Source organism: Carcharodon carcharias, chromosome 40, assembly GCF_017639515.1.
Source record: "Carcharodon carcharias isolate sCarCar2 chromosome 40, sCarCar2.pri, whole genome shotgun sequence".
Taxonomy (NCBI): Eukaryota; Metazoa; Chordata; class Chondrichthyes; order Lamniformes; family Lamnidae; genus Carcharodon; species Carcharodon carcharias.
Genome location: NC_054506.1, coordinates 304,934 through 317,087, shown reverse-complemented (window position 1 = coordinate 317,087; position 12,154 = coordinate 304,934). Strand labels below are relative to the sequence as shown.

At 55.1% G+C, this 12,154-nt stretch overlaps 1 protein-coding gene across 2 annotated transcripts in view; it reads right to left on the bottom strand.

The window, feature by feature from the left end:
• Nucleotides 1–1,489: 1,489 nt before the first annotated feature.
• LOC121273153 (tapasin-related protein-like) overlaps nucleotides 1,490–12,154 on the bottom strand; it is a 10,864-nt gene continuing 199 nt past the window's right edge. The window contains exons 2-7 of one of the 2 annotated variants that reach the window (XM_041180114.1): nucleotides 11,646–11,876; nucleotides 9,745–10,029; nucleotides 9,147–9,482; nucleotides 3,351–3,680; nucleotides 2,172–2,255; nucleotides 1,490–2,029 (exon numbers count right to left, since the gene is read on the bottom strand). In XM_041180114.1, the coding sequence (XP_041036048.1) occupies nucleotides 1,992–2,029; nucleotides 2,172–2,255; nucleotides 3,351–3,680; nucleotides 9,147–9,482; nucleotides 9,745–10,029; nucleotides 11,646–11,876 (1,304 nt within the window). In that variant the 3' untranslated portion in view covers nucleotides 1,490–1,991. The remainder of the gene's footprint in view (nucleotides 2,030–2,171; nucleotides 2,256–3,350; nucleotides 3,681–9,146; nucleotides 9,483–9,744; nucleotides 10,030–11,645; nucleotides 11,877–12,154) is intronic. The other variant, XM_041180116.1, reaches the window with a different exon arrangement.

Sequence of the window (12,154 nt, the reverse complement as noted above, 5' to 3'; positions counted from 1 at the left end):
GAGGGTCTTCGATGGGAGGGTGAGGGGATTAGAGGGAAGGTCTTCGATGGGAGAGTGAGGAGATTAGAGGGGTTGGTCTTCGATGGGAGAGTGAGGGGATTAGAGGGGAGGGTCTTTGATGGGAGGGTGAGGGGATTAGAGGGGATGGTCTTCGATGGGAGGGTGAGGGCATTAGAGGGGATGGTCTTCAATGGGAGAGTGAGGGGATTAGAGGGGAGGGTCTTCGATGGGAGAGTGAGGGGATTAGAGGGGAGGGTCTTCGATGGGAGAGTGAGGGTATTAGAGGGATGGTCTTCGATGGGAGAGTGAGGGGATTAGAGGGGAGGGTCTTCGGTGGGAGGGTGAGGGGATTAGAGGGGTTGGTCTTCGATGGGAGAGTGAGGGGATTAGAGGGGAGGGTCTTTGATGGGAGGGTGAGGGGATTAGAGGGGATGGTCTTCGATGGGAGGGTGAGGGCATTAGAGGGGATGGTCTTCGATGAGAGAGTGAGGGGATTAGAGGGGAGGGTCTTCGATGGGAGAGTGAGGGGATTAGAGGGGAGGGTCTTCGATGGGAGAGTGAGGGTATTAGAGGGATGGTCTTCGATGGGAGAGTGAGGGGATTAGAGGGGAGGGTCTTCGGTGGGAGGGTGAGGGGATTAGAGGGATGGTCTTTGATGGGAAAGTGAGGGGATTAGAGGGATGGTCTTCGATGGGAGAGTGAGGGGATTAGAGGGGATGGTCTTCGATGGGAGATTGAGGGGATTAGAGGGGATGGTCCTTGCTGGGAGAATGAGGGGATTAGAGGGGTTGGTCTTCGCTGGGAGAGTGAGGGGATTAGAGGGATGGTCTTCGATGGGAAGCGAGGGGATTAGAGAGAGGGTCTTCGATGGGAGAGTGAGGGTATTAGAGGGGATGGTCTTCGATGGGAGAGTGAGGGGATTAGAGGCGATGGTCTTCGATGGGAGAGTGAGGGGATTAGAGGGGATGGACTTCGATGGGAAAGTGAGGGTATTAGAGGGGATGGTCTTCAATGGGAGAGTGAGGGGATTAGAGGCGATGGTCTTCGATGGGAGAGTGAGGGTATTAGAGGGGATGGTCTTCGATGGGAGAGTGAGGGGATTAGAGGCGATGGTCTTCGATGGGAGAGTGAGGGAATTAGAGGGGATGGTCTTTGCTGGGAGAGTGAGGGTATTAGAGGGGTTGGTCTTCGATGGGAGAGTGAGGGGATTAGAGGCGATGGTCTTCGATGGGAGAGTGAGGGAATTAGAGGGGATGGTCTTTGCTGGGAGAGTGAGGGTATTAAAGGGGTTGGTCTTCGATGGGAGAGTGAGGGGATTAGAGGCGATGGTCTTCGATGGGAGAGTGAGGGAATTAGAGGGGATGGTCTTCGATGGGAGAGTGAGGAGATTAGAGGGGATGGTCTTCGATGGGAGAGTGAGGGGATTAGAGGCGATGGTCTTCGATGGGAGAGTGAGGGGATTAGAGGGGATGGTCTTTGCTGGGAGAGTGAGGGGATTAGAGGGGTTGGTCTTCGATGGGAGAGTGAGGGGATTAGAGGCGATGGTCTTCGATGGGAGAGTGAGGGAATTAGAGGGGATGGTCTTTGCTGGGAGAGTGAGGGGATTAGAGGGGTTGGTCTTTGCTGGGCGGGTTGAGGGGGTCCATCCAGTTAGCTCCGCAGAGGCCAGGGTAAGAGCCTGGGCCTCTTCCTTCCTTCTGCAGTGCCTCCATTTCACGACGACTCCATCGTCTTGACGCAGGTGACAGCTCCTGGCCTCAGCGAGGGGTGGGGGGGCGCGACCATGACACCCCTATCCCTGAAAGCAGAGCGGGAGTTAATGCGGCGTGAGGAGGGGCTAGACGAGGGGAGCACGGTGGTCGGTGGGTTTCCGTCGACCGAGCGGACGGGGAAGGCAGGGCTTGGCGTCACTTCGAAGCGGCAGGCTTCCGGGCCCAGTGGTGGCCGTTTTGTATGTCAAGCCGGGCAAACAGGCCGGAGGCTTGGCGGGGTCAACTCAACTTCCTCTGTCCTGTCCTGTCACTGGGTCCTGTAGAGGGGGGAAGGGAGGGAGAGAGAGAGAGAGAGAGAGAGAGAGAGGAGACGGGTTAGAGTCGGGGGGCTTGGGGGGCTCGAGGTTGAGGCCGTTGAGCTCAGGATGGGGCCGGGGCCAGCGGCCGGAGGTTTCTTACCCTGAGAGGGTCGGCAGAAGTACAGGAGGGTCAGCAGGAAGAGGACCGAGGAGACGATGAATCCAGGCATCGCGATGGGGTAACCTGTAGTGGGGGGGAGTAAAAGGGAGGGTCAAGGGGTCAGCCGAACAGAGACGAGGGCTCCCAGAAACAGCGGGGTAAAGGTGGAGGGGTCGCGGGGGAGGGGGATTAACCCTCTCACCCACCCCCCCTCCCAGTTATACACACACACACACACTGGGCAGCCCCTTCCCCTATCGGAGGAGGGATTAACCCTCTCACCCACCTCCTCCCAGTTACACACACACACACACCGGTTAGCCCCTTCCCCTATCGGAGGAGGGATTAACCCTCTCACCCACCTCCTCCCAGTTACACACACACACACACACACACACACCGGGCAGCCCCTTCCCCTATCGGAGGGAGGGATTAACCCTTTCACCCACCTCCTCCCAGTTACACACACACACACACCGGTTAGCCCCTTCCCCTATCGGAGGAGGGATTAACCCTTTCACCCACCTCCTCCCAGTTACACACACACACACACACCGGGCAGCCCCTTCCCCTATCGGAGGAGGGATTAAACCTCTCACCCACCTCCTCCCAGTTACACACACACACACACCGGGCAGCCCCTTCCCCTATCGGAGGAGGGATTAACCCTCTCACCCACCTCCTCCCAGTTACACACACACACACACCGGGCAGCCCCTTCCCCTATCGGAGGAGGGATTAACCCTCTCACCCACCCCCTCCCAGTTACACACACACACACACACACACACACCGGGCAGCCCCTTCCCCTATCGGAGGAGGGATTAACCCTCTCACCCACCTCCTCCCAGTTACACACACACACACACACCGGTTAGCCCCTTCCCCTATCGGAGGAGGGATTAACCCTCTCACCCACCTCCTCCCAGTTACACACACACACACACACCGGTTAGCCCCTTCCCCTATCGGAGGAGGGATTAACCCTCTCACCCACCTCCTCCCAGTTACACACACACACACACACACACACACACACCGGTTAGCCCCTTCCCCTATCGGAGGGGGGATTAACCCTCTCACCCACCTCCTCCCAGTTACACACACACACACACACACACACACCGGGCAGCCCCTTCCCCTATCGGAGGCGGGGAGGCGGAGTAACACTGCCAGTACCTGTTGGAGCGTCAAGTCGGAGGGAGACACGGAGAGGCTCCTCGAGGGCGACGTGAGTTACCTCGCAGGTGTAGACTGAGGAAGTCCCCTCGAGGCTGGGAGTGACCGACACCTGCGAAGAGAGATTGTAGGTCCCGTCTTTATTCCGGCGGTGGCTGGAGTAAGAGACCCCGGGGAGGGCCAGGGGGCCCTGGTCATCGGCCTCGCTCTCCTCGGACCACTTGACCGACACGTCCAGGGGATAGTAGCGGGAAATCTCGCAGGCGAGGTCCTGGCGCACCCCCGCCTCAAAGTGCAGGGTCTCCGCTTTCAACACCGCGCAAGGGGGCTCTGTAATAACAAAGAAGCACAGAGTCAACCCACTCCCGGCGGAGAGCGACCCCCCCCTCAACCCCGACCCGACACTCACTCAGTCCCCTCACTCAGTCCCCCACTCTCACTCAGTCCCCTCACTCTCACTCAGTCCCCTTACTCTGTCCCCTCACTCTGTCCCCTCTGTCTCAGGGAGGTATCTGTACACTGACTGGTGTCTCTCAGTCCCACTCTCTCTCAGGGAGATATCTGTACACTGACTGGTGTCTCTCAGTCCCTCTCTCTCTCATGGAGATATCTGTACACTGACTGGTGTCTCTCAGTCCCTCTCTCTCAGGGAGATATCTGTACACTGACTGGTGTCTCTCAGTCTCCTCTCTCTCTCAGGGAGATATCTGTACACTGACTGGTGTCTCTCAGTCTCCTCTCTCTCTCAGGGAGATATCTGTACACTGACTGGTGTCTCTCAGTCCCTCTCTCTCTCAGGGAGATATCTGTACACTGACTGGTGTCTCTCAGTCCTCTCTCTCTCTGGGAGATATCTGTACACTGACTGGTGACTCTCAGTCCTCTCTCTCTCAGGAAGATATCTGTACACTGACTGGTGTCTCTCAGTCCCTCTCTCTCTCTCTCAGGGAGATATCTGTACACTGACTGGTGTCTCTCAGTCCCCTCTCTCTCTCTCAGGGAGATATCTGTACTTTGACTGGTGTCTCTCAGTCCCCTCTCTCTCAGTGAGATATCTGTACACTGACTGGTGTCTCTCAGTCCCCTCTCTCTCAGTGAGATATCTGTACACTGACTGGTGTCTCTCAGTCCCTCTCTCTCTCTCTCAGGGAGATATCTGTACACTGCCTGGTGTCTGTTAGTCCCTCTCTCTCTCTCTCAGGGAGATATCTGTACACTGACTGTTGTCTCTCAGTCCCCTCTCTCTCGGGGTGATATCTGTACACTGACTGGTGTCTCTCAGTCCCTCTCTCTCTCAGGGAGATATCTGTACACTGACTGGTGTCTCTCAGTCCCCTCTCTCTCTCAGGGAGATATCTGTACACTGACTGGTGTCTCTCAGTCCCTCTCTCTCTCAGGGAGATATCTGTACACTGACTGGTGTCTCTCAGTCCCCTCTCAGGGAGATATCTGTACACTGACTGGTGTCTCTCAGTCCGCCTCTCTCAGGGAGATATCTGTACACTGACTGGTGTATCTCAGTCCTCTCTCTCTCTCTGGGAGATATCTGTACACTGACTGGTGTATCTCAGTCCTCTCTCTCTCTCAGGGAGATATCTGTACACTGACTGGTGTCTCTCAGTCCCTCTCTCTCGGGGTGATATCTGTACACTGAAAGGTGTCTCTCAGTCCCTCTCACTCTCAGGGAGATATCTGTACACTGACTGGTGTCTCTCAGTCCCCTCTCTCTCTCTCTGGGAGATATCTGTACACTGACTGGTGTCTCTCAGTCCCCTCTCTCTCTCAGGGAGATATCTGTACACTGACTGGTGTCACTCAGTCCCTCTCTCTCAGGGAGATATCTGTACACTGACTGGTGTCTCAGTCCCTCTCTCTCAGGGAGATATCTGTACACTGACTGGTGTCACTCAGTCCCTCTCTCTCAGGGAGATATCTGTACACTGACTGGTGTCTCAGTCCCTCTCTCTCAGGGAGATATCTGTACACTGACTGGTGTCTCTCAGTCCTCTCTCTCTCAGGGAGATATCTGTACACTGACTGGTGTCTCTCAGTCCCTCTCTCTCAGGGAGATATCTGTACACTGACTGGTGTCTCTCAGTCCCCTCTCTCTCTCAGGGAGATATCTGAACACTGACTGGTGTCTGTCAGTCCCTCTCTCTCTCTCTCAGGGAGATATCTGTACACTGACTATTGTCTCTCAGTCCCCTCTCTCTCTCAGGGAGATATCTGTACACTGACTGGTGTCTCTCAGTCCCTCTCTCTCGGGGTGATATCTGTACACTGACTGGTGTCTCTCAGTCCCTCTCTCTCTCAGGTATATATCTGTACACTGACTGGTGTCTCTCAGACCCTCTGTCTCAGGGAGATATCTGTACACTGACTGGTGTCTCTCAGTCTCCTCTCTCTCTCAGGGAGATATCTGTACACTGACTGGTGTCTCTCAGTCCCTCTCTCTCTCTCAGAGAGATATCTGTACACTGACTGGTGTCTCAGTCCCTCTCTCTCAGGGAGATATCTGTACACTGACTGGTGTCTCTCAGTCCTCTCTCTCTCAGGGAGATATCTGTACACTGACTGGTGTCTCTCAGTCCCTCTCTCTCAGGGAGATATCTGTACACTGACTGGTGTCTCTCAGTCCCCTCTCTCTCTCAGGGAGATATCTGAACACTGACTGGTGTCTCTCAGTCCCTCTATCTCTCTCAGGGAGATATCTGTTCACTCACTGGTGTCTCTCAGTCCCCTCTCTCTCTCAGGGAGATATCTGTACACTGACTGGTGTCTCTCAGTCTCCTCTCTCTCTCAGGGAGATATCTGTATACTGACTGGTGTCTCTCAGTCCCTCTCTCTCTCAGTGAGATATCTGTACACTGACTGGTGTCTCTCAGTCCCCTCTCTCTCAGTGAGATATCTGTACACTGACTGGTGTCTCTCAGTCCCTCTCTCTCTCTCTCAGGGAGATATCTGTACACTGCCTGGTGTCTGTCAGTCCCTCTCTCTCTCTCTCAGGGAGATATCTGTACACTGACTGTTGTCTCTCAGTCCCCTCTCTCTCGGGGTGATATCTGTACACTGACTGGTGTCTCTCAGTCCCTCTCACTCTCAGGGAGATATCTGTACACTGACTGGTGTCTCTCAGTCCCCTCTCTCTCTCAGGGAGATATCTGTACACTGACTGGTGTCTCTCAGTCCCTCTCTCTCTCAGGGAGATATCTGTACACTGACTGGTGTCTCTCAGTCCCCTCTCTCTCAGGGAGATATCTGTACACTGACTGGTGTCTCTCAGTCTGCCTCTCTCAGGGAGATATCTGTACACTGACTGGTTTATCTCAGTCCTCTCTCTCTCTCTGGGCGATATCTGTACACTGACTGGTGTATCTCAGTCCTCTCTCTCTCTCAGGGAGATATCTGTTCGCTGATTGGTCTTTCTCAGTCCCTCTCTCTCAGGGAGATATCTGTACACTTACTGGTGTCTCTCAGTCCCCTCTCTCTCTCAGGGAGATATCTGTACCCTGACTGGTGTCTCTCAGTCCCTCTATCTCTCTCAGGGAGATATCTGTACACTCACTGGTGTCTCTCAGTCCCCTCTCTCTCTCAGGGAGATATCTGTACACTGACTGGTGTCTCTCAGTCCCTCTCTCTCTCTCTCAGGGAGATATCTGTACACTGACTGGTGTCTCTCAGTCCCCTGTCTCTCGGGGTGATATCTGTACACTGACTGGTGTCTCTCAGTCCCTCTCACTCTCAGGGAGATATCTGTACACTGACTGGTGTCTCTCAGTCCCCTCTCTCTCTCTCTGGGAGATATCTGTACACTGACTGGTGTCTCTCAGTCCCCTCTCTCTCTCAGGGAGATATCTGTACACTGACTGGTGTCACTCAGTCCCTCTCTCTCAGGGAGATATCTGTACACTGACTGGTGTCTCTCAGTCCCCTCTCTCTCTCTCAGGGAGATATCTGTACACTGACTGGTGTCTCTCAGTCCCTCTCACTCTCAGGGAGATATCTGTACACTGACTGGTGTCTCTCAGTCCCCTCTCTCTCTCAGGGAGATATCTGTACACTGACTGGTGTCTCTCAGTCCCTCTCTCTCTCAGGGAGATATCTGTACACTGACTGGTGTCTCTCAGTCCCCTCTCTCTCAGGGAGATATCTGTACACTGACTGGTGTCTCTCAGTCTGCCTCTCTCAGGGAGATATCTGTACACTGACTGGTTTATCTCAGTCCTCTCTCTCTCTCTGGGCGATATCTGTACACTGACTGGTGTATCTCAGTCCTCTCTCTCTCTCAGGGAGATATCTGTACACTGACTGGTGTCTCTCAGTCCCTCTCTCTCAGGGAGATATCTGTACACTGACTGGTGTCTCTCAGTCCCCTCTCTCTCTCAGGGAGATATCTGAACACTGACTGGTGTCTCTCAGTCCCTCTATCTCTCTCAGGGAGATATCTGTACACTCACTGGTGTCTCTCAGTCCCCTCTCTCTCTCAGGGAGATATCTGTACACTGACTGGTGTCTCTCAGTCCCTCTCTCTCTCTCTCAGGGAGATATCTGTACACTGACTGGTGTCTCTCAGTCCCCTGTCTCTCGGGGTGATATCTGTACACTGACTGGTGTCTCTCAGTCCCTCTCACTCTCAGGGAGATATCTGTACACTGACTGGTGTCTCTCAGTCCCCTCTCTCTCTCTCTGGGAGATATCTGTACACTGACTGGTGTCTCTCAGTCCCCTCTCTCTCTCAGGGAGATATCTGTACACTGACTGGTGTCACTCAGTCCCTCTCTCTCAGGGAGATATCTGTACACTGACTGGTGTCTCTCAGTCCCCTCTCTCTCTCTCAGGGAGATATCTGTACACTGACTGGTGTCTCTCAGTCCCCTCTCTCTCAGTGAGATATCTGTACACTGACTGGTGTCTGTCAGTCCCTCTCTCTCTCTCTCAGGGAGATATCTGTACACTGACTGTTGTCTCTCAGTCCCCTCTCTCTCTCAGGGAGATATCTGTACACTGACTGGTGTCTCTCAGTCCCCTGTCTCTCGGGGTGATATCTGTACACTGACTGGTGTCTCTCAGTCCCCTCTCTCTCTCAGGGAGATATCTGTACACTGACTGGTGTCTCTCAGTCCCCTCTCTCTCTCAGGGAGATATCTGTACACTGACTGGTGTCTCTCAGTCCCCTCTCTCTCTCAGGGAGTTATCTGTACACTGACTGGTGTCACTCAGTCCCTCTCTCTCAGGGAGATATCTGTACACTGACTGGTGTCTCTCAGTCCCCTCTCAGGGAGATATCTGTACACTGACTGGTGTCTCTCAGTCCCCTATCTCTCAGGGAGATATCTGTACACTGACTGGTGTCTCTCAGTCCCCTCTCTCTCTCTCAGGGAGATATCTGTACACTGTCTGGTGTCTCTCAGTCCCTTCTCTCTCTCAGGGAGATATCTGTACACTGACTGGTGTCTCTCAGTCCCTCTCTCTCTCTCAGGGAGATATCTGTACACTGACTGCTGTCTCTCAGTCCCCTATCTCTCAGGGAGATATCTGTACACTGACTGGTGTATCTCAGTCCTCTCTCTCTCTCAGGGAGATATCTGTACACTGACTGGTGTCTCTCAGTCCCTTCTCTCTCTCAGGGAGATATCTGTACACTGACTGGTGTCTCTCAGTCCCCTCTCTCTCTCAGGGAGATATCTGTACACTGTCTGGTGTCTCTCAGTCTCCTCTCTCTCTCAGGGAGATATCTGTACACTGACTGGTGTCTCTCAGTCCCCTCTCTCTCTCTCAGGGGAATGTCTGACTTACCCATCACCTCCACGACGATAGCCTGTTGTGCTTGACCCCTGTTGCTCTTGATGGTGCAGATGTAGGTTCCCTCATCCTTCATGGTGAAATCCTGGATGTGTAGTGAGACGTTGCCCTCACTGTGGACTCTCTCGTTCTCTATGGAGGCTCCCTCCCTCTCCGAAACCCCCTCGCCCCCCGCTAGGCTGTAGATTATCCGGCCGGCTCCTTTGTGCTGGACGCGCCATTCCACAGAGACCGAGTCGGGATCAGCTCCTACAAAACCGCAGTCCAGGAGGAGGTTCCGGCCCAGAGTGGTGCGGAGAGACGCAGTGTGTGTGTAGAGGATGAATTCCACTGCAGAGCGATGGGACAGCAGTCAATTAAGCCAATCCCAAACTTCTTCCCGTTCACTCCCACTGTACGCAATCCCAATCCCAAACCCCTTCCCGTTCACTCCCACTGTACACAATCCCAATCCCAAACCCCTTCCCTTTCACTCCCACTGGACACAATCCCAATCCCAAACCCCTTCCCGTTCACTCCCACTGTACACAATCCCAATCCCAAACCCCTTCCCGTTCACTCCCACTGTACACGCTCCCGACATTCCACCTACCGGAGAGTGGGATCGTGCCGGAGGTGCTGAGTTCCACGTTCAGCCTCTCGTTGATCCTCCGCTCTCCCCCCTCCTCCTCAGTGACTGGAATCGTTCTGAACACGAGGGAGACTCCGAGGCCTATCCCGGCGATGCGCAGACCTCCGCTGAAGGTGGTCCGGGGCTTGTCCTCGCCCTCGTGCCGCTCGCTAGGACCCTCAAGCATGCTGATATCGCAGGTCACCTCCTGTCCTTCACAATCCGCGTGGAGCAGGGCATCTCCATCTGGGATCGGTACGTCCGACACTGCAGGGAGGGAGGGTGAGGTGAGTCAGTACTGAGGGGGCGCCGCACTGTCAGAGGGTCAGTACTGAGGGAGAGCCACACTGTCGGAGGGTCAGTACTGAGGGAGAGCCGCACTGTCGGAGGGTCAGTACTGAGGGAGAGCCGCACTGTCGGAGGGTCAGTACTGAGGGAGCGCCGCACTGTCGGAGGGTCAGTACTGAGGGAGAGCCGCACTGTCGGAGGGTCAGTGCTGAGGGAGAGCCGCACTGTCGAAGGGTCAGTGCTGAGGGAGAGCCGCACTGTCGGAGGGTCAGTGCTGAGGGAGTTCCGCACTGTCGGAGGGTCAGTACTGAGGGAGAGCTGCACTGTCAGAGGGTCAGTACTGAGGGAGAGCCGCACTGTCGGAGGGTCAGTACTGAGGGAGTGCCTCACTGTCAGAGGGTCAGTACTGAGGGAGTGCCGCACTGTCGGAGGGTCAGTGCTGAGGGAGAGCCGCACTGTCGGAGGGTCAGTGCTGAGGGAGAGCCGCACTGTCGGAGGGTCAGTGCTGAGGGAGTTCCGCACTGTCGGAGGGTCAGTACTGAGGGAGAGCTGCACTGTCAGAGGGTCAGTACTGAGGGAGAGCCGCACTGTCGGAGGGTCAGTACTGAGGGAGTGCCTCACTGTCAGAGGGTCAGTACTGAGGGAGAGCCGCACTGTCGGAGGGTCAGTGCTGAGGGAGAGCCGCACTGTCGGAGGGTCAGTGCTGAGGGAGCGCCGCACTGTCGGAGGGTCAGCGCTGAGGGAGAGCCGCACTGTCGGAGGGTCAGTGCTGAGGGAGAGCTGCGCTGTCGGAGGGTCAGTGCTGAGGGAGCGCCGCACTGTCGGAGGGTCAGTACTGAGGGAGTGCCGCACTGTCGGAGGGTCAGTACTGAGGGAGAGCCGCACTGTCGGAGGGTCAGTACTGACCAAGTGCTTGTAGTAATACCAGTCAGCACTCCTGTGTAATGATACTCCATCAGTGCCTCACACCCAGACTTGGGACAGACCCAGGAGTTGGAATGGCCTACCCCTGCTCCAAAGTCCTACATGATAGTCTGTGCACTGACTGTGGATCTCTAAACACATGGTGCCTACCGTTCAATGCATTTCCGTCAACAGTGAGCAATTGCTGAACACTCCTGAATGCGCCAATAACTACAGGTAACAGCCGATTGATGGCCATCAGTCAAGCTCGTGATGTGAGCCACCGACACAGGCTAGAGGTGATATAGGTTCACACACAGGGTCCACCCACAGGCACCCTTACCCTGCAGGAGAAATGTATATGTCCAAACCTCGCGGGCTGTCTGATTAACTCGGGTGTGTTCTCTGTGCCAAAGACCCTGCCAAGCGGAGTCCAGCTGCCAAACAATCAGCAGTCTTTTCTCCCCTACCCTAAATTTTGTGGCAATTGTTTGAAATTTGGATATCTTGGGTTGGGTTCCTCCTGGTCTGCGCGAGATGCAAATCTGAAGCCATCATGGATGTCTTTTCAACAACCGGCTTAAAACAAGGGCTCCGCCCTTTCGGACTGAGGATGGGGCGAGGGTGGGGGGTGGGGTGGACGTCTCCTGTCGCTTGGGGACAGACGGGCGGGGGTAAATGCGAAGCCTCACCAAGTGCCTCGAAGATGATGTGCTCCCGATCCTTATCCTGCACCTCATAGTCGGTCCAGGCAGATGTCTCCTCGTCGCCCGAGATGCTGATGTTGCGGAGGATGAGCAGCGCTTTCTCGTGATTGAAGGCCACGCCCATGACTCCCAGTCCGCCCCGGTCCTCTATGTACCAGCAATCGAGCACCAAGTCGGCAGCTTGGCGAAGCCCGGACTCTACACCCACCAGCAAGACTAGACAGGAGAAAGGGTAGATACAGAGTAAAGCTCCCTCTAAACCGTCCCCATCAAACACTCCCAGGACAATTTCAGCACGGGGTTAGATACAGAGTAAATCTCCCTCTACACCGTCCCCATCAAACACTCCCAGGACAGGTACAGCACGGGGGTTAGATACAGAGTAAAGCTCTCTCTACACTGTCCCCATCAAACACTCCCAGGACAGGTACAGCACGGGGGTTAGATACAGAGTAAATCTCCCTCTACACTGTCCCCATCAAACACTCCCAGGG